General features: G+C 36.1%; 1 protein-coding gene across 32 annotated transcripts in view; it reads left to right on the plus strand.

Annotated features, from left to right (window-relative positions):
* The window catches only part of dlg2 (discs, large homolog 2 (Drosophila)), a 184,557-nt gene that overhangs the window by 63,576 nt on the left and 97,836 nt on the right, over positions 1-23,145 (plus strand). For 22 of the 32 annotated variants that reach the window (XR_006155755.1, XM_042732720.1, XM_042732721.1 and 19 more), the window contains 3 exons: positions 15,033-15,116; positions 15,599-15,760; positions 17,132-17,221. Coding sequence is in view for 31 of the 32 variants with exons in the window: in XM_042732720.1 (XP_042588654.1) it covers positions 15,033-15,116; positions 15,599-15,760; positions 17,132-17,221 (336 nt within the window). In the remaining variant the exon portion in view is untranslated. Of the gene's footprint in view, positions 1-15,032; positions 15,117-15,598; positions 15,761-17,131; positions 17,222-17,712; positions 17,773-23,145 lie in introns of all 32 variants that reach the window. The other 10 variants (XM_042732730.1, XM_042732743.1, XM_042732748.1 and 7 more) reach the window with 4 other exon arrangements.

Genomic DNA, 23,145 nt, shown 5'->3' on the forward strand with positions numbered 1-23,145 from the left:
AAGATCCATATCTGGACTCTAATCCATTCCGTGTAAAATCTGTTTGCTCCATTTTCCAACTTATTGTTTATTCCCTTGGTACAGCTATCCAAAAGTGTCAGCACGAAGGGATGCCGCTTCTAAGATTAGTTAATTTATCCACAATTTGTTATATTTGTACAACAAATATGCATTTAATGAGGTTGTTATCTTGAGAGGCACTATACACATTGTGATAAAACTGGATACTGGATATATATATAATGGACATTTCTTTGAAGCTATCACTCTCAAGAGCTTTTTATACTGCACTAAACCCAATTGTCTTTTTAAAGCCAGAACTAATGTCACTTTTAACCCCGAGTAGCCCAGGAATATGTTTACTCAGGTTTTTGTTTGCAATGTCTGATTTATTTGAAGCAAAGGCTCTTTAGAGTGACTTCATTTTCTTACCTGGAATAATATCACAGATGAAAATTCAATTAATGTAAAACTTAGGATAGTAACTGGGTTTCCATCACCCTGCTTTTTTGCGTATTTTGAAGTATCACATTAGAATCAAGTGATGGAAATGCTGAATTTCGAATAAAAATACTTTAATTCACAAAAAAGTTTTGACGCTCGCTTGAGGTGATTTTTGACTTGTGCGAAAAAGGGTTAATGCGAATCATGGAAGATGGAAATGCATTTTGCGAATAAATTCCTTCAAGCACATAAAAAAAAAAATCATGGGACGACAAATCCTGACTAACCAGAGGACCGATCTTGTTCCACAGCATCTGAAATGTTGTTATATGGTCATTCAGAAATGCCTGAGCAAAGTCTGTCATCAAAGTATTTCTGTATAATTGCACCCAGAACTGTTAAACGACTGCGATAACTGCAATAAGCAATAATTGCATTCATTGTGTTTCATTTGCTCGTTCTGAAGTGCAAGTACTTTATTATATAGGAAAATTATTATATTCATTAGTTTCTCCTACTTTTCTTAGTGATGCAGTGTGCCAGTTTATCAGGAAGTGACGATTTTGTTCTCTTTGACTTTGAAACGGTGCTTGTTCGCGTATGTTTAGTGCAATATTCCAATTTTGCGCATAAGTTAAAGTCGCAATTTTGGATGGAAACCCGGTATCGAGCCACTTGAAGTCTTCTTGATCTTTCTTTTATGTAGTTCCCAAGAGGTGTCTTAGAGCTCAAATCTAATTGTCCTTTACCACTGTAATTAAACACTCTGGAAAAAGCTATCAAACTTCTAATTAATTTCTAGTCTGCTCCAGATCCCGAGTCCACTGTCAGCTCAGCCTCAAACTCGACTGTCTCCACAGTCAACAGCAGCATATGCACACTGTCCACAGAGAGCCCCAGGAATGCATCTACACAACATTAAAGTCAAAATGCTACCCATCATTCAGACCTTTCAGCTGGAATTTGACTGTCAGGATGGTCTGAACTATACAGGAAAGTCACTGCAGCAATCTTTGTATTGTTTCTATAAAAGCTTAATTTCTGTATCATATAGAATGTTGATGTATGTATGTGTTTGGATGCTGTGAAGCTGCATTTTGCTTATGGAGAATCAATTCAGGATTAGAATCATCTCCAATACAATGGCCTGAGGTGGGTCACAACTGAAGACAAAGATTTTGGCTGTGTAAAGACACCTTGAGAAAAGTAGATTTTATTACAGACTGTGTGTTACAATCTCAAAGGTTCTCCATAAACCGTAGTATTGATTTACAAACCCATAAACTCAATTATAAGTGGTTCATGACAGATTTACAATGACAGACCTTTAGCTCCTAGCCCTTAATGTTACTGGCAGGTTTGGTGCATTCTTCCTGTGTTTTGCTGCAGGCCAGAGCAAATGACACAGAGAGGGAGAGGTGTATCTATCCCAGCCTCCACCACAGAGTGCTGATGCTTTACTGTAAACCCGTAATGTAGCACAGTCTGAGGTCAGACTGGATCTTCTCGTGCTGAAGGCATGCTGAAATATTAATGTCAGTTGGAGGGGGTTTAGCTGCAGGTATGAGGCTAACACAGAAGTGAAAACAGACCTGCTAGACATATTACTGTGCTACAGGCATGGGATTCTAAATTAGGAGGCCTCGAAAACAGACACTTGAATAACTTTTCTGGGATCTTATCATGTGTGGTGATAAGCAGATGGAAACTTTCTCTAACTTCCGTTTTTATTTGAGTAAATCTATTTATTAATTAGTTAATGATTTAATTAAACACAAATGATTATGCTCAAAGCAGAGTCTTGCTGACTGGAGAAAGCACAAAGTTTTGTAAGAAATAAATAGATTTATTTAGCCAGGATTGATCAAAAGTAACAGTAAAGATATTAAGATTTCAGTTTTTAATTCAATGCTAATTCAAAAGATGTTTCAGAGTTTCCACAAATTTTTTATAAGCGGCACAACTGTTTTCAAGAAAGAAAAAAAGTTTCTTGAGGATATTGGAATGATTTCTGAAGGTTCATGTGACACTGAAGACTGGTATAATGATGCTGAAAATTCAGCTTTGCCATTTTAAGAATAAATAATTTTACTGTAATTTTATTTAAATAAATGCAGTCTTTAATAGTATAAACAGACTAATATCAAAAACATTAAAACAACGTACTAACTCTATACTTTTGAACAGTAATGTAAATCCTTGTGACACTTCATCCCCATCCCCAAGCACCCTTAGTAGACAGCAGACAGGATCAGTTGATTCAGCAAGAATTTAATGTGTGGTTCTGCTAATGTATCAGTATCTGATTAGCCTCAATCCCTCAGTCTCTTCACCTGAGTGAAGCTCTGTGTGAATGCTCCCTCTGCTGGACAACATGAGTGTTTACCCTACCCACATTCCCCTTTCTTCCCCATGTGTTCATGTATTTATAGTTCAGTAATACAACTTGCACTGGCAGCTTTGTGTTAATGGGACTATCAAACTCTCTTTCTGGGTAATATAACTGTGTTTATTGTTAATTAAGTGCTGTGCCATATTTTATCCTGACAGCGTCGATACTGTAATTAGCGTGCAGTACATCACTTGACTCTGCATAAGTACCCTATATTTGTAATTACAGTTAAAGTAGACCTCACTTCCTGTGCTGATTTGTGCTTGTGATCCATACTGTGCTTTGTGTTGAGCTGAATCAGGAGCTTGTTATTGGAGAAAATATAAAAGATCAGCACACGGATGGATTGGTTTTAAACTGTGAGTAATATTTTGTTGACCAAAGCCAGATTTTGCCTCCTCGTGCCAACCATGCGAACGACGATTCACTTTCTGACCATTTACCGTGCCGTCAGTTCACATCACGGCTGATTCGGTCTCGTAATGTCATGCACAGTTGAGTAGATTCCTAAAATAGAATGACCTTATATTACATTTTACATGGGCTCTGTGCAGTGACAGCTCTGTCATTTTTAATACTATGATTTAAAGGGATAATTCACACAAAAATAAGAATTTTGTTATTATTTACCCAGATAATTTCAAACAATTTCAACTGTTATTTGGTCATATGGACTACATCAAAATAGATTACTTTAATGTGGATTATATATATATATATATATATATATATATATATATATATATATATATATATATATATATATATATATATATATATATTTTTTTTTTTTTTTTTTTTTTTTTTTGTATATTTTTGGAGCCTTTAGTATAAATTGAACAAAAGAAAAAAAAAAGCTGTGATGCATTGGAAACTGTGTGTGTGTGCATGTTCAGGAATCCTTCCTAAGGCATCATTACCCATCACATAAAGCAGTTCACGCATGACCACACAACCACACAGTGCACATGTACACACACAGGCCAGTGTGTCTGTACCTCCCAAAGGCCCAGAGCTTTAGTGCAGATCCACTCACTGTGTACCTTATGTGTGTTTGACTATGAATTCATGTTAATTAGATTCACTCTCTGTTTGAACAGAATAAAACACAGAGCCGCATTCCCCTCTTAGCTGTGATCACACATCTGAGGTGGGTTTTACGCACTGGTATTTTAAGAAGTGTTTCTTCGGGTTGATTTGGCACACAGGTGAACTGGCACGAAAACAAACGCTAAGATCTCATAATAGCTTCCTGCAGCTTTCCACATCTATAGGGATGGCCAGACCCCCTTCTGTTGCTTATAACACATTAGCTCACAAACATGCACTCATCACCACAAATTCAGCATTCCATTTAATAAGGAACCAATACAGTAATATTTTTGCATCTTTATAAACTGAAATCTTAGTACTGTAGGGTTTTAATCTTTGCAAAGTGAATATTTGTAATGAAGCAAAATGGCATATTGTGTATTTATATATTTTGTTAGTTTATTTAATTGTTTTTAATAGTCAACCTTTCTTTCTTTCTTTCTTTTCATTAGTCTTTAGCCAATTTGACCAGTTTTACTCATTTAGGCTGATTTGCCAAATGGTTGTGTACATGATAGGAGAACATTATCATACTGGAAATCAGCCAATCACAGTCAGTCTCATGTAACCTGTATCTAAGAATAGCGTTTTTACATTCACGCCACATTTTAGGACATCAAAAGAGATGCTGGGTTTTCTCAAACTGTATATGCAACTGTTGTGCCACTTGGACAGTGTTACTTCAGAAAAATTAGTGGTTTACATATCATATTTCATATTACTTGTTTACAATATTTTCTCATTCTATTATTATTATTATTTATTTATTTTTTTTGGGGTGGCATTGCATCCTTTGCCTCCTCATACACTCCTCTGCCACACACTGATCATTGTTGTGGATCATTGTTTACTGCATATTTTCACCCACTAAGAGTCTAACTTATAATTCTTCATCTGCAGTGTGATTTCTCCCAGCCCAGAACACCTCTGTTTTCCTTCTGGAGAACACACACACACACACACACACACACACACACACACACACACACACACACACACACACACACACACACACACACACACACACACACACACACACACACACACACACACACACACACACAAAGGCATAATGCCATCCTGCACTCTGTCTGGGTTTGGCAGTTTGCTATGTGGGCTTGTAAACATCTCTCCCTCATCTCTCAGAGTTGTGGTAATTTGTAGGCTAGCACATCTGCTGTTGTGATATTAGTTAATCTTAATATACATTCTCGTCTTGGCATAGATGCCGGTTGACAAGAAGAGTATTGCACATGTTGTGTTTTTGACTGTGGGTTATTCCTGTGATAGAAAAGTTTAATTTGATACAAAATAATAAGAAAATAAAGATGTTAAATGTTATTTTTTTTAGATTTTTGTTTTATTTTTTTTTTTGATGAAAAATGGATGTATTTTTGGCAGGAGTGTCCTGGCCAAGATAGGCAGCCCAAATTTACAAATACATATAACTAACAGTAACATACAATACACAATAAAATACTACTCAAAAAATCTCACTAAAGTTACAGCCATTAGAAACATTTGCAGATCACCAAGTCTTTCTCTGATATGTTCATTTGGTGCTCAAGAAATGTTTTTCATTATCAATAATTGTGCTGGATCCTTTTATGAAACGAGTTTAAATATCAGCATTTGTTAAAAATGAAAACCTTTTTTAATATTATAAATGTCTTCACTGTCACTTTTGATCAGTTTTATACATCCTTGCTAAATAAAAGTATTAATTTCTTTTACTGACCCAAACTTTTAAACAGTAGTGTATGTTCAACCTGAACTTTTGCTGCAGTATATGAAGTTAACAGATAGACTTGCTTTTCTTGATTTGTTTTTGCTAGGGAGGTGTGAAAATGCAAGCATCTCTTTCATCACAGTTCTGCTGATATTTATGTAAACTAAGGAAGCTTTTCGTATACACATTACAATGTCGCTAATTACAGCTCTCTGATTTTCAAAGAAAGCAAAGAAAGTGACACTGCTTTCATGCTTCTCGCTGAATTTCAAAAAAGTCTAACAAGTCACACTTGGCCTTCCTAATAAATTCAAGTGGTGCCTATTATGCCATGTAGTTAATTTACCACAATGTTGTCATTAGTAATCTCACAGAAACACAAAAAAATCATGGTCGTACAGTTTCACTATAAAATCAAAAGAAAAAAACAAAAGAAGTTTTGTGTACGGAAAATGAAGCATAGGACTTAAGAAAGCTTCAGGCAGACAGGGTTGTGAAATAGTGAGTGACTCAGACCAGAGTAGAAAAAGGGAGCAAGGCAAAAAGAGAATTGAGATCTAAATGGTGGCTGCATCCCGGTTGTGTGTGTGTTTAGGGAGAACGTGTGTGCGTGTGTGTTCATGCATTAGGCGGACTCTTGCTTATCCAGGAGTGAAGAGTCTCGTGCTTTCTCTCTGTCTACATCAGTGCTTGTAGCACTCCTGCAGCACTCCTGCTGCGAGAGGAATGTCTCCGATAGTGAGGAACCCCAACTGTTTTAATCCAATGCTCTGCCACTGTAAGGTTGCGTGCCATGACAACACCTTGTCGCTGATGTTCGGATGTAAGGTAGGCATCCATCATCAGTGCTGTTTTACAAGAAGGAAGCCGTTTGAGTTTTTAAGATTATGCATTAACACTTTTGCCAGCTCTAGTAATGCTGCTGTTTTGCCGGGTCAGGAAGTATGTCAGTGGTGTGACACTCAACATTTACTACTTATGTGGATTATTGGGCTGCAGTTGATCTGTGATCTATTGAAGTGTGTTGCATTGCATGGATGATTTGTTTTAAGTGATTTCATGAGAATAATTAAGTCATCTATGGCATTTACAACCCTCACTTTGAAAACAAGCACTTAAGTATGGCTTTTTTATTTTTTATTTATTGTTTAAATTTTTTACAGTAAACATCTTAAAAACCTCTGGAAGGTCACTTGGATCAAGATGTTAATCCCATTGTTAATGTTGTATTCAGTTGACGTGCTGCACTTGTTTGTTTGTTTGCTTTCATGTATGGTTCTGCATTCAGAACCAATTAGTCCAGACGGCAGAGGCAGTCTGCAGCACAGCATGCTAATAAGATGATTCAGCTATGTAAGTAAAATAAATTGCAGCTGCAGAGGGAATTCTGTCACTTTTGCTTGGCTATATGATGTCACTCAGTTGGGTTTATTTATAATGCATGGAAAGGAGAGTAGATTAGTGTATTTCATTTGTTGTGGAGTAAATCACATAGAATGGACCTTGTAGCTTAATTTTGGATGTGTATACACTGCATATAAAGGCAAATCTATATTATAACCAGAGCTCTGAACTGGTTCAAGGAACGAAAACGAAAACATATGACAGGTAATTTTGACAGGAACAGAACCAGAAACAGAAATTAAATCAAATTTTATAGTTCCGAAAAGAATAGAAAATTTGAAATGCCCATTAACCGGTTAATAGTGTTATTTTATCATTCCTTTTAATATTTGAAATTTGCTGTCAACCAATCACAAATTCAGGTAACAAGGCCTACAAATGTAACGCTGCCGCATCTAGCGAGTGAAATAGGCTTTCATAAATTTCATTCAAAATACTTACACCAGAGTAGATATTTATGAACAGAAGCTTAGTTACATTCATAAGCACAAGCATGCTTTGTATGTAGGCCTATACAATATATATAGTTATAAACATATGTGGCTATATTCGTGAACAGAGAATAGCCTATCTCAGTAAAGTTTTGTCTAACCATTCTTACTGACATTAGGCTAGCAACAATATTTTTTTATATATCGTATTGCTGTTTATGTTATATAACATACAAAAAAGAAAGAAAAAAAAAATCCTGGCATGGTGAGACATTTAGATGCTGTGAATAAAACTTTATAATGTTTCACTTGATTATACATTTAGTCAGGAATTATAGTTTGAAAAAAGTCTAACTAGTAAAATGTGTACAGGTCATGTGAAAACTAATACAAGTAGGATAATAAAAAAAAGACTTACTCATGTTTAGGATCTCTGCTTGATCAATCCGCTGCATCAATAATCCAAAGCTTCTTGAGGTGAATTCTTTATAATTTGTCACAGCAAGTCTTTTCTCCGGTGAATTCAGTCTCATTCCTTTCAGCACGAAGTGCAAAGTAAAATGTAAAAAACTCGCTGCTTTGTTTGTTGTTATGGGGCGTTTACCCGCCGTGAGCTTCATTATTGTAATATCAATAGCGCTCAGCGCATGGGCGTGGTCGCATTAGATATTATGAAGGGAGACGTGAAAGACGGACATCGCGTTGGTTTCATATGGATTACGTTATCACAGAATATTTGTTTTCGGTAGCATTTGCTTAGTTTAAAAGTAGACATGTCAAGCTTTCTATAGATATCTCTCTCATGTCTCTGTGTTGAGTTTTCACTGAGTTACAGTTTATTTTAATGACGTGTTTCTAAATGAAGATCACCGCAGAACAAGACAGCAGACAGCGCACCCTGTTTGTTTTCTTTATTTTATAAATGCACAAAGTTTTGTTGTTATTATGTGTGTATACAAATAAAATTAGACCCTTTACAGATTCGATTAATTTATTGCTCTTATCTGTACGATCAAAACTGAAAGTGTAATTTAAGTTCTTTTCGGGGTTATCAGGAGAAGATGCCTCAAAACGCATATTTTCGTTAGTCGGTCCCAGAGGGTTAAAATAACGTTACTAACCGGTATTTCTTCTACTCGAACCAGTATTGATTATGCTCGGAGTGAACCAGTTTAATTTTTTTTTTTTTTTTTTCGTTTTCATTATTATAGCAATTGCCTGTATTTTTTATTTATTTATTTTAATGTAAAAGATGTAAAAATGGTTTCAACAGTTTTATGATTTGATTTTGTCCTTGTGGCACAGTGGATACAAAAATCAGAATGTTCAGTAAGTTTTAAATCCACTGCTCTACGTTCTGCCTGAATGATAAAGTAAGAAGGAGAGAGAGAAATGGAAAGGAGGGAGGGTAGGGATTAGTTTTTGCAGTGTAAGCTGTGGCATGTCTTTTCTGCATTAATTAACCCAGATTTATGCTGTTTAAATCTTTACTGTAAACCTAAGCGTATTATTATTTAATATTTGACCAGATGTGTTAATGTAAGGGTTCAGCTGGAATCTGAGGTCCCCCTCAGCTTTCAGAGTCATTCTGAGTTCTGCAGATACCATCATAAAATGTACATTTCTGTAGTCTCCTTATGACATACTTATTTCCCACAATCAAACAGCTGTTCCCATTTCTGGACACATTTGGATCAGCCCACAACCAAATCTCTCAAATGTGATTCAGAGGAGCAGTGTCATAGTTTGTGTCATATGGTTGTTTGTGAATCTGATATTCAGACTTCCACTGAGTGATTTGAAATTTTAAGTAATGTTTGCAGATATATGTGTGCAGTAACTCATCATGATATTCCAAACCTGACTTTTTGCTTCTTTGGAACACAATGTAATCCTGCAATTATAAAGAAGGATCACAGTGTTCTCTTCTATGCAGTGAAACTGATTGGGGACCAGAGGTTGCAAAACTCCATAAAAGTAATACCCAAGTCTTCTGAAAATGTACCACATATTTAGGAACAGACTAAAATTAGTTGATATTCACAGCAAATCTTAATATAAAATAAAATCTATAAATAGTTTTATGCATGTATTTATTGTATTTATTTTAGTTTTATATAGTGATTAATATGTGTCAGTTAAAACACAGTATTTTACTTTGGCTTAAAACCTAGTTTTGCATTTTCTCAGTAGCTGAGGAGGTAGAAGTGGGAGGATCCTGCCAGCTGTCGTTAACCCTTCCTTCTTCTGCAGGCTGAGTGAACCCTGCGAGCTGACAATGATGAGCTCTGGGTTTATTAGGCCGCAGAAAAGGGGTCAGTGCACACAATCGCGAGGAGATTCCACACAATCCAGCAAAGAGCCTTCAGCCACGCCACCTCATATTCTAATCTTCTCTCATCTCAAAGAGACAGAGAGAGAGGGAAGTGAGGAAGGAGCCTTCAGCACAGGGGCACGTGAACATGCTAGATCCACATAGTGTGTTGGAAAAACCCACAGCCTGTTCACAAATACATTAATGCACCTCCACACACAAACACATCTGTCCTCATACAAATATATTAGCACATTTTGAAAATTTCCAAACTCATGTGCTGTAATCCGCGCTAGCAGCCGTCTATCACATTATCATGCTGCATATGTCTGATTAAAAGTGATATATTGTGATATATTCGGTGTTGTAGTATTATATTTGACACTTGTGTGTGGTGTGAGACAGCTTACCCTCACATTCATCAAATATACTGCACATCACTATGGCATTTAGCATGCAAGCCTGATGCATTTTTATTAGTCCAGTGTAACACCATTTTATCTGTTTGTTGTAAACTTGATTTGTTTTATTTGACAACTTTTACATGATGTGCTAAGGTAAACAGTGTGAAACCAAAACTGCAACAGCAATAGTCAGTCATCATAAACTAATCAGTGCTTACCTCATTAAATATGCATGAGCTTGTTACAGGTCTTGTATTTTCTGCAGTTCACATTTATAATTTATTAAAATGATAAATGTTGATTGCAGAAAATACAAGACTTTTATTTTTAGAAGCTATATGAAGTTTCAGGTGATTTAAAGAATTAAGAAGCTCTGATTAGTTTGAGTTCTACTGTGCATGTTTATACTTTTGATTTGCAGATCAGTAGCCTCAACAAAATAGCAGTGGTCCATTTACTGAGCTGTGACCAGTGCCTGACTGTTATATGTTAGTAGAGTATAGTGCTAAAGCATCATTAATGAACTCTGCCTCATTCATTGCCGCTGTAGTGGTTCTGTCAGAGTCACACAAACAATGTGGCATTCTGTGCTGTCATTACTAAGGCTGATATTTCTATGATGTTTCAGAATCCATGGAAATCCATGGAATAAATTCAGTTAAAATGTCACTTTTTTTTCTTTTTTTTTAACTGAAGCGAATTATGCACAGCATAAAAAAATTTTTTTTAATTAAAGTCCAAAGGTGGTTGTAGGAATGCTGGGTGATCTGCTCTGACAGCATATAGTATGTTTACATTATCCTATTTATATCCTAATTTTACAAGTTGAGAAAACTGTGTGAATTAAAAAGATGATAAGACAGTGGTCATAATTAAGGTTACATAATTGTGAATGATAACTCTGTAATTTAAGATCATTAATCTCAAAACGATGCAAGCTTCGGATCTTCAAATGTTTCTCTATCTCTGAAACCTAAAGATGTCCGAGTTCTACTCCCAATGCAACCGATACTCGACTGCCATTGGCTCATCTGCGTTCAAGGGTAGGGGCTTACCGATAGGTCAATTCTAAAACAACACCAGTGGGCATGGAAATTTCTGTGGGTGATTTACTGACAACGCGCAAATTAAAGAACACTGACACAACATCTCATTGACATATCGACCAACGCAATATACCAAGCTCAGCGCAAATTAGCTAGTCTCAGGTGCGGGTGATCTACAGGTGCAAAATATTGAAGACATGCTTTTTTGGGTGTTAAATAATGCCGCAAATACCAGTAATTTGACGAGCGCAAATGTTAGTAAATTGCGTTGCGTGATTCTTTTTAATACTCTCCTCCCATAAATTTTGCGTCTGAAAGGGAAACTCCTACAAATGCATATACAGTAAGGTCAGACGCAAAAATTACTGTATCCATGCCTTTTCAGTGCTAATTCTTCACTGTGTCTTTAGTAAATCCTGACAGTACTATTTTAATGCCAAAAGACAGTTTGCGCTGGTGCAACTCCCACTCCAATTTAATTGAGTAATAATGATTTAGTTTATGAACATTCAGTGCAGTGTGAACAGCTGCTAATTATCTTGTTGGGCTTTACAAGCAGAACAACAGGAAATTCTTAACGACAGAAAGGACACAGAAGTATATTGTATGTTGTAGTTATTTGTAGTGACTTTACCCTCTGCTCTTTCTTGGCTTTAATAAAACCTGTTCAGTCCCATCAATACCGCTGCAGCACATTAGCACTGTGTATCCACCAAGGATAGAGGATTTGCATCTTTATTTTCAGTTTTGTTTATCAGTTCTTCCTTGTTCCGTTCCCCTTATTATGTTTGTAACAATAAGGAGAGTAGCTGTGGCTGGCCAATATTTTCTCGTTTTTTCTTTTAAAAACAGTTCCAAGCAATTTGCCGGCAAAGTCTGTAATCTTTAAATGGCATGTTGAGTCAGGGAAGAGACCTTCCGAGTGAAAATCCTGTCCAAGTCGCAGTCAATTAATAAAGCTTAGAACACCAGACATTAAAGATCCTGCTGAAAAGACCATGTTATACTAGCATGACTAGCTGTTGGTTTTGTTGACCAGCACAACACAATATATGCTTGTCTTTTCCACAAATCCAAAGGTTGAAAATTCCTCTGATTCTGAGAGGTTGCAGACAGCCTAAATATAGCGTGGCTGGTGTTTCTAGATTGAATCTGTGAGTGTGCATTTTATACTGAAGATATTTCCCTACCATTCACTGCTATGGAGTATGAGAGCTGCTATTAGCCTGGGCTGGATAATTGCAGGTAATAATAGTGTAGAAAGAACAAGTCAGGGGCAACAAGAGATGCTTACGGCATTTGAGAGAGGGAGACAATAGCAGCTTTTAAAGAAAGGTTAGACGGTTGCACGACCTGCTACTCTGTGGGAACCCTGGGGACCACCTTTTCTCACCCACCTGTCATTACTTTACATTAACTTCATTTATCTCTGCCTTCGCATACAATACAGCAGTTCGGCACACTGCTTTTGTGCAGCATGTAGTACATTGGCAGTGAAAATAGTGTGTCTTGAAACTCAGCGGCGATCAAAATCTCTGATCCAAAACCTTATCAAGCTGACTTGAAAGTGCATAGGTGCACTTATATTTGCATATACCTATAGTGCATAAATATACATGTATATGTACTTATATAGTGCATATAACAGTGTTACATAGCATGTTATTAGCATGTTGCTAAGCCCATCATTCAATATTCTTTCATGGACATCAAAATGAAGGTTTTTGTGTCTTAGCTTTTGCTTTGGATACATGATGTTCATAGTGGTTAATGTTTTGTGGTATGTGTGTATTCTTAGCACAACTTTCGTTCTGTTATTCTGATCTCTTGTGACTTCTTCCCTCAGATGAACCGTCTCACATATGTCAGCTATTAGACTGCCAGCTGACAGTCCGCATGGCAGTCTGCAGCTCAGAAACCCAGATTCATAGCATTGGATAACTTATGACCCAAGAATGCCCCACACCTTTGATCTGTCTCTCAGAGAACCTTCATCAAACATTCACTTTGTGCAGCATTTGAAGACTTTTTAGAAATATAAAGGCCGTTCTAAAAGGAAGTATCATAAGTTATGTCATTTTGATTTGATTGAAAGGCAGCAAACAATGTATCCTTTGTGGAGAGGACAGTCCCGAAATGCATTGGACCAATATTTGTGAGGGAAAAGGCATTGTTGAACATTAAAGGCTTCTTTCAAAAATATTAAAAACCTTACCACCCCAAACTTTTGAAAGATAACGTATATCGAAAAATGTCGAATAAAAACAATTGTCTGTGGCCATTATCAGTTATGATACTACCTTAGAAGGCTGTGAAGTTTTAGATAGAAGATTCTAAAACTCTTCTATGTTGGAACATTCCAGCTGTTTCTCTGAAGATTAGGATAATGAGAAATACTGTAACCCAGGGTAGTGTATTCGAAAACACATCTACCTCAGTGTGTAATGCTAGTCAGTAAGGTGTAGGATAATTACTCTGTGCTGTGCATGGAGTCATATCATCAGAGAGAATTAAAGCCCTTATGTTCTCTGCAGGTGGGCTCATGCAGCCTAAGCTCTTGAAATATGATTGTGCACACATTCAGTATAGAGGATTTTAAATCCATAGTGTGATGGTGTGTCCACTGACAAGGAGATATTTGAGCTTTTTTGATTGCAGAAGTGGTAATTATGGCTCCCAACTGTCTCCATATTCGCAATATTCATTGCATTTGATATATGCTATTATTCTATATGCTATTAAGTGAGTTGTGTTGCATTCAAGATTTTATCAGACATTTTATCAGTTACATTGAGAACTGGCAATGCTGCTTATCTGACAGCTGGCACCATCTACTTGATTATTAATTTTTTCTGCTTGGAGTTACACTTTGTGGGATAGCAATTGTCTTTTTTTTCCCACCAGGATTAGATTTTGAGTATTTTTTTATTTATTTTTAAAGCATCTAAGATCTTGAATATTTTATCATGGTTTTATCCATTTTTACAAATCAAAAATAGGACATTTGAGTCTGCAAAGTGACTCATTTGCCATCTAAAAGCAGGCTTACAGAGCCTGATGCTTCCAAATTAAGGGAAGATTGTTGGCTTTCAAACAGTAAATTGGTTGTAAATTGCAGTTTGTTCAATCTCCGTGTATTTTTATGTGTGCGTGTGTGTGTATGGCACGTCAGGTTGTACTTTTTTTTGGTCTAAGCTTCTTCCCTTGTGTTTGTTTTGGTTAATTTGTGTGAGGCTGGTGAATAGCCTACACTACTTTTCAAAAGTATTTTTTTCTTTTTTCTTTTATTTGGCAAGGTTGCATTAAATTGATCAAAAGTGAAAGTAAATGCATTCATAATGTAACAAAACATTTCTATTTCAATTACAGTTTCAACTTTCTGTTCATCAAAGAAAGAAAAATGATCACATTTTCCACAAAAATGTTAAGCGTTTTCAAAATTGATGATGATGAAAACTTTTCTTGAGCACCAAATCAGAATATTACAATGAATTTTGAAGGATCATGTGAAGAATGCTGCTGAAAATGTAATATATTTTAAAATATATTGAAATAAACAATGCCAATGTTAAAATTGTAATAATATTTCACAATGTTACTGATTTTACTGTATTTTTGATCAAATAAATGCAGCTTTGGTGAACATAAGAAAGTTCTTAAAAAATCTACCAAACCCCAGCTTTTGAACTGTAGTGTATGTACAATTATTTAAATGATTCAGCTTAACTGACTGTGATTGGTTGTTCACAGTTGGGCTCCTGTGTGTGTGTTTACAGAACAGGCCTCCAGCAGTACAGGGCTCCCAGCACCAAAGCAGCTCTCCAGCATGTATGAACCCAGCCCTGATGAGCTCCCCCTGGGTGAGACGGAAAAACAGGGGCCGTGCCATAACAAATTCTCTCTGTTTGTCCAGAACCGATGCGCTGCACTGTGTTGCATCTTCATTTTACACATTTTCACTGTTGTTATCAGAAACATCAAATGCTTAGATGAAACAGATGACCATCCTGCTTTGATCGCATGCAGAGCAAACTATTTAGAACTTCTCCCTCTTGACCGGAGCATGTCAGCAGCAGTGCTTTGCTTTAATTGTGTGTGCATGCAGTTGCTCACAGAAAATATGAAACTTCACCATGCATCATGATTTCAGTCATTCTTAATTCTCCAAATAATGAATTGGCTTGTTCATCTCACAGCGCACAGGACTCATTGGCTGAAAAAGTCATTTACGTTGTCGCATTTTGCTCTGCAGTGGATTGTGGGATTTCTTTCTGCCCTTTCTCATTTAGTTTTCTCTGCTTTCCTTTCTATCCCCATCTCTTCTTTCTTTTCACATATATAGTATCGGTATCAGGATGATGATTCCCCTCCTCCAGAACACGGCTTCCCGCGACTCACCAATGAAGTTCGAGCGCCGGAGCTGGTGCACGTATCGGAGAAGAACCTTTCAGAAATTGAGAATGTGCATGGCTATGTTTCTCACTCTCACATTTCACCACTTAAGGTAAGTCACACTTTCTCAGACCATACAATATGTAACACAATGGCCCTCTTCACATTGCTGTGTTTTACCTCCTCTCTTTTTTCATATGTATGTCTGTGTGTTGGTCTGGTTGCCTCTTTGAGTGTCCGGTTTTCCATGTCATTCCTCATTTATATACTAATTTTAAAAAATCTAAAGAAATCTTTTTTGTTTTTTAAATGTATTTTTTAGAAAGAGTTTGACCTGTAAGGCAGGCATTTGTTGGAACAGTTGCAGGTTATGAGTTAGGCTTCATTATAGCTCTAGTGCTGTGCTAAGCTGTACTGTTGTGATATGACTGCTCAACACTAGATGGCGCTCAATTCTTAGTTTAAAAGCAGAAGGATTGTGGCTGCATTATAGACCTCCTTGACTGTGGCAGTAGGTAGGTTGTGTACTGTGTTTGTCAGACATAGTAAAATCATCAGAAATAAACATTTAGGTAACGAATATCTGTTTAAGACATTCCTCCTTTTAATTCCTAGTACAATTACAGATTTATTTGTATTTATTTAATTTTAATATTTATTTATTGAATTTGAAAGAGGAATTTGGGGTCAGTAAGATTATAAGACACAGTATACGATTTATAAGATACAGTACAAACAGTAATATTGTGAAATATTATTGCAATTCAAAATAACCATTTTATTTTTTTGTATATTTTAGAATGCAATTTAATTTTCAGCATCCGATACTCCAGTCTTCAGTATCACATCCTTCAGAAATCATTGTAATATTATGATTTTCAGAAACATTTTTTTTATTAGCAGTGTTGAGAACAGTTGTGCATCTTAATTTTGCCTTAAAGCCTTGATACTTTTTTTTCAGGATTCTTTGATGAATCATTTATTTGAAATCTATTTTTTATATGTATAATAATGTAGAAGTGTTTTTATTCTGATCAGTTTAATTGATTTAAATAAAAGGTTACTCACTCCAAACATTTTTAACAATAGTATATATTTTTAGTAAAATACAAATAATAAATGTATTTATTAATAAAATTCTGTTAAATTTGGCCTCTTTGTGCATTTTAAATGCACTGAATTAATGAAAAATGCCAGGTACAAACCATATTTATCTATTTCCGAATTGAAAGCTTTTGTTGCTGTTTTTCTGTGGCTCAGCTGGAGTCACGCTCTCTGCCAGAGAGACATTAACAGCCTGTGCCTCATCTGATTGTCTGCAGATGATACAAAAGCTCTGTGCTTTTATTTGATCTTGGGGAGTGTATGATTTTATTCCAGAGTGTATAGACCTGTCTAAAGCATTAGGCTCATAAGAATTCTGCACTGTCATCTCTTGTGCAGACAGTGTTTTAAGACCTCAATCTTTCTATTTTGCCAACAGCCGCTTCTCCCCCAGTCACATAACAACCTCTATCCTACAGACGTGATTTCTCAGTGCAAACTCCTCTCACTTCCTGTTCCCCAAAGCAAGGTGAGGGATGCAGGTGAAAACACTGTCACACACAAGACATGCTCTTACGTTCTATCCGTGCTATTTTTAAGTGGTTGGTTTAAATACACATGCATCAGGCAGACATCTTTAGTCGTTATGTTACGCCATGAGCTTAGAATTTAGTTTTGGGTTAAATGCGTTCAACTTTTCATTTTGAGATCCCTGCATTCTGTTCCATTCCTCTCCGTCTAGCTGTTTATGAAAGCAAGAGCACGCTCTGTGTGAACAGCCTCAGACTGCTTTTACTGGTCGTGTGCAGCAAGTGTCGGAAGGTCAGAGCCAAAATAACCTTGAAATCAAAGCCTCATCCTGCCATCTTTTGTTTTCCTTCCCCTCCTTTCTTCCTCTCATGGTCCATGCACTATGTCTGCATTTTCATCTTCTCTCATCCTGTCTCCTCAGCCTCTCTCTTCCCTCCTTGAGTGCAGCCGACAAGCTGGTGACTCTCTTTTGTATTTTCTCGCCTGCAGCCTGCGCTGGTTACCCGGTTTGATCTAACATACCCGGGGGTGACCGCAGCAAACTACCTGGCAAGTTTGTGATATTTATTTTGAATGTGTCTATTTTTTCCCGTTGTTTTCTTGTTGTTGTTGTTGTGGTGGTGGTGGTGATTTTTGTTGTCGTGGTTCATCCGTACTCAGGAACATTACGTCTGTGCCAATGTTCCGACACTGTGTGACATCCGCATGAAATTCTTCAGAGGGTCTGAATAACAGACCGCTGGGTCTTCAACCAGAACTTCCCTTTGAAGAAACCCATTTGTGCAGTGAAATCACATTTATGTTCTCCAAATATGGTTGACGCAAGTGAAATCAATTTATGTGATGTTCATCTTTTTTTTACCCGTGATGTTTGTTTTGGGGTTAATATGTCGTTCAGTGTGATTGCTGCTGATATTTGATGACTTTTATTGCATATGAGGTACATTAACCATTGAGAGAAATCTATGTTGGTTTCTGTTAGTGTGTGTGTGAGTGTGTAGATGTGCGTGAATGAGCATCTTTGAAAAATCTACCTTCTTGCATTAGCAGTCAGTGATTGTACACAGTCCGTATGGCAGTTACAGTTTGTGTCACACTTCTGGTATCACTCTGCCTTATCAGGCCTTCCAGAAACTCTTAAATGCACACACAGAAAAGTAAACACACACACACACACTTCAACCATCCTCATGGCCTCTTCAGTCTGTCAGTTGTGCTAATTCTACAGCCTCAGTAGACCGTCACCATGACAGCCTGTCCTCTTCAAGTCTCCACACTCACGCCAGGGACGCCAAGGACTGAAAATTAGCTAACAGCGTCAACGTATAGATCCGTCACACTTGAGGATTGAATGCGGTACAAGTTAATCTTGAGATAAACAAGAATGCAAGCATCAACTGCTGTTGAGGAACTAAAGTATGCACACTGTGTTTCTGTAGGAGGTATATGTTGTGGTCACAATAATCTATAGATATGCAAAATTATAATATCCTTTTTTTTATCATTTTAATTGTTTTTAATTTTACTTTAAATGTTTCTTTAATATTATATTATTATTCAATGCTTTAAAATATTTTATTTTAAATATGAAATATCATTCTATAATATCTCATGATACTATTAATTAATATGAAATATTATTTGAAAAGAATATTTTAATTTAACATTCTTTTCAATATTTTGCATTTCTAGTAATTTAAATATTTATTAATGATATATTTACGATAATATTATTAAATAATGTTGAATATTATAATTTAAGATGATTTTTTGAAAAAAATTCACAGGTTAGAGTTTACCAAACCTGAACTTTGGTGTACAGTGACAGATGAATCTTGTGCATATGCATGTATTTTATGCATTCATGTGCTTAATTATATATTAAGCACATGACCTTTATATATATATACAGACCTTTAGTCTTAGATGTCACACATTAAGGCAGATTTTGCATGCAAAAATTACTAGAGCTTTCAAAAAAATAAAATAAAAATAAAAACACTAAGCTTTAAACTGATTGGCTGTATTTATTAGTAGCAAGTAGACAAGATATGTTGACCAGATGGCTCATTCCTGTCTAAGTGAGCAGTTTTTGGCCAGAATAAGTTGAGGACAAGACTTTGTATAGATGGTCAAAGGTCTGTCTAAATGAGACTATTAGAAGCTTTCAGTCTTGATGCACTCTATTCAACAGCCAAACTTGTTGATTAAATCACTATCGACTTTCTCTGCATGCATATTCTAGCCTTGTCGTCCCCTCGTGTCTCGGAGAGAGTGAGTGTTAGACTATTATGCCTAGAGGTGAGCTAGAAATGTAGCACCATTATTCTCACTGAATCACTGCAGGGCTAAACATTGTGAATCAGCTTGTCCACCCGTCGTCTGTTTTCAGCCCAGGTCCTCCTACTGAAAAGCTGCTTTAACACAAGCACTAATTGAAAGGCTGCATAAGAAAGACTTCTCAGAAGCTTGACAGTTGGATGGCATGATATCGATCCTCGAGTCGCATTATTGAATAACATAACAACCAGAAAGGACACGCACCTTTTAGCTCAGATATTAGCCATCCGCCAGTCGAGCAAACATCTGTGGTTTTAATGAGCAGAGCTCAGCAGGGGTGAGGCATGATATTTATTAGCAGAATCAGTGTGATTGGAGAGCTCTTTTCTTCCTTCGAGACCGCATCTCGGAAAAGAAGTGAGAGACAGCAGAGGCTCAGGGTTAATGGTGATTGTTTGGTTATCTCTCCTCCCTGGTGAAATGATTACTTCAGAGTCAGGGCTCTGTATGTGCCCAGGTCGGAGTAAAGGACCAGACTTGATTGTCTGGGAGATGAGCCTTGGGTGGAATTAGAGATCAGGCAATTACCTCAAAAAGAATGAAGAGAGGAGGGGAGGGGAGGAGGAAGCCGAGGTGAATAACTAAAAAAAAAAAAAAGAAGAAGAAGAAAAGTAGAGTTGTGCAGAGGCCTAAATACATTATTTAATCACAATTGTATTACTGTTAAAGCTGTATCAAAATAATTTAGCACAGCTGCCAACAGGAAGAAATATGTTGAAGTATTTTAGCAGTGTTTCCTTGTTACAATTTCTACTGGCCATACTGTTTTTTTTTTTTATTAAACATTCTCACAAAAAGTGTGACTTAGTGTGGTCGTATTAGCATATTTATTTTAGTTTAAGTTTTACTATTGTCATTTTTATTTTTTCTCTTTTTTAATGTTTCTGTTTAGCTTTATTTTTTTATTTTAGTTTGTAATCATTTTAGTGCTTTAGCATAAACATTTATTTTAGACAACATTTCTGAATTTTTTCATCTTATTGTTTATTTCAGCATTATTGCACTGAAGCACTGAAGAAAGCATGGGCTGAAATGTCTGCCCTTTTTGTCTGTTTTTAAGACGCTTTGCACTTTTGCATATGGAAAATTAAAGATATTTTTAATAGACCTTTTTTGGTCTGATTATATTTTTTCAGTGTGCGGACAACTTCAGCTACTTGGTTGACTAAACTTCTTTTTGTTTACACACTTGACAATTGAATGATTTTTCTTTCTTTTTTTTGAGTGTGCACAATTCCTGTTTGATTTCAGCATTATTTCAATCAGTGAAAATGAATTTTTAGTTTTAGTAAACAATAAAAACACTGCAAAGAGGTTACACAAAAGTTTGTTTGGTCAGTGCAACAAATTAGCAAAATCTGTGTGGAAATCTTTCGCCCTGACACAAGATTCCAGATCATGTGGATTCCTACTGAAATGACTCTATTTCACCTGCGAAAATTTGTTGACAACGGTAAATGTGACCACACCTTTAGGCCAGTAAACCACCCAGAACTGCCTAGTAAAGGCATTGCAACACATTAAAAACACATTCACCTTAGCAACTACATAGTGACACCCTACCTCTCACAACAGTCGTCTCTGTTCATGTTTGGCTTGCTATTTTGTCATGGTTGTGTCTCAACAAGGACAGCATATCTTCCACAGACAGGCATTTTTTTCCCCAGTGCATGTAACGTGAAGTCAAGGAGTTTGAATTTGTTCCATTAGCATACTAATTGTTTTCAGGTCTTCTCATTTTTGTCACATCACTTCAACTAAAGCGCTTATGTCTGCCCTGAAGCAGGAGCTTAATGAAATTGCTCCAAGGTTTTTTTGTTTTGTTTTGTTTTTTTTTAAAGGGAGATGAACTCATTAGTCTGTTCATAGACTGTTTTTTGAAGGGTTTTTTGGAGTCAGGACTTGTGATGTTTCCAAAAGCATGCCATATTCACCTTTACACACAATATTTAAAAGAGTGTTTGGAGAATTAAAGGGGCCAGCTATGTTTTTTTTTTTTTTTTTTTTTTTTTTTTTTTTTTTTTGCAGTGTGGAGAGGTTTTGTTTTGCCAGTGAGGGATTTCTTTTTATGAACAGACACTTAGAAGCCTAAGTTGCTCATGAGAGGCACTTTACTCTTTGTTTATTGTCAACAGCTGCTTAGGTGAATTTATCATTTTTGCACCACTATCATCAAATGGAATTGCAAATTATTTCTAAATAATCTGCTTTGCACTGTAAAAAAATATCCTGTTAGAAAATATCCTAATTAAAAATAATTAGCATGAAATGCAGCACAAAACACCCCAATATACATTACTTAAAACAAAAATGAGAAAAGATAGCCTATTTAAGCAAAATATAGTCATATGTGATGTCATGACTTCTGGGAATGTTCTTTCACTGTTGTTTTTAACACTGTAAATTCTATAAAAATTCATAGATGTACTTGCAAAACCACAGTATAAATTGGATAGTTTTTTACCATATATGGTAATTTGCAGTCAACCAATTTACAGGTTTAACTGTAGCATTTGTACTTTTTTTTCTGTAAAAGTTCCACAATGTTCATAATTCCAATCTTTTTCCAAAAATATTTTTTTTTTACAGTGCAGTTTGGACAAATAGATGGTTTCACCATTGAATGAGCTGTAAATTGTCAAACTTTTTGACAAGCTAATCTTTAAATGGCTTGCTTACGACAGTTTCTGCATATTAAACATTAAGAGGAGAAAGTATTTTAACACTGACAAAAGTACTTAAACTGTCATTGTCCTGAAATAGCATTCAGTCAAAATTTCATTGTTATGCAGTTTGAGATTTAAGAAATTTTGCACCCGGTCTGAAGCAATCAGAATCCTTGACATGCACTACTCCCAAATCCAGTGACGATCGTAGTGCTCGCCTGGCTGTCAAGCATAGCTTTTAAAATTTTAGAGAATATATGAGATTTTGGGCACTTGTGGATAAAAACTTCTCAATAATTTACCCACAAAAAGAATATTCTATGAAACATATCAAGAAGAAACTGATATATAGTGAGAATAGTTGCAAGAATCTTTAAAGGGTTCATTTTACAGATCGACAGATGCTGACATATAAATCATCTAAACACACTTAACATCTGTTGAATTGGTGAATTACATGAGAGAGTAGAAAGATGCTTCTAGAGCTTTAGAAACCAGCCAGGAGAGAGTCACATGTGCTACCCATCTGTTTCTCTTTCTCGTGGTTTACTTGCTTCATTGTATAACCTTAATTATAGGATCTAATGCTGGTATCAAATACCTGTTTCATGTTTCTTTAGTTTTTAAGTAAAATATATATCAGCAAAGACAATATTAGAGCATTTAAGCAGCCATCTTTAAAAATTTACTTAAATGCACAATATGTATTTGAATAAGCTGATTAACTCTTTTAACTTAAAGGCAGGACTACAATATTTGCATTATCGAGGATTGCAGTATTGTATTTTCTGATGTCTGTCAATAAAGCTACATATTTAACCAGTGAGAAGGTGCAGTGTCAAAGCAAAGGCATCTCGTTGTTCCTTAGCTCTCTCTTTTTCTCTCTCTCTTTTCTCTCTCTCTCCTCACACAGATG

Source organism: Cyprinus carpio, chromosome B10 (assembly GCF_018340385.1).
Source record: "Cyprinus carpio isolate SPL01 chromosome B10, ASM1834038v1, whole genome shotgun sequence".
In the NCBI taxonomy this organism is placed as follows: Eukaryota; Metazoa; Chordata; class Actinopteri; order Cypriniformes; family Cyprinidae; genus Cyprinus; species Cyprinus carpio.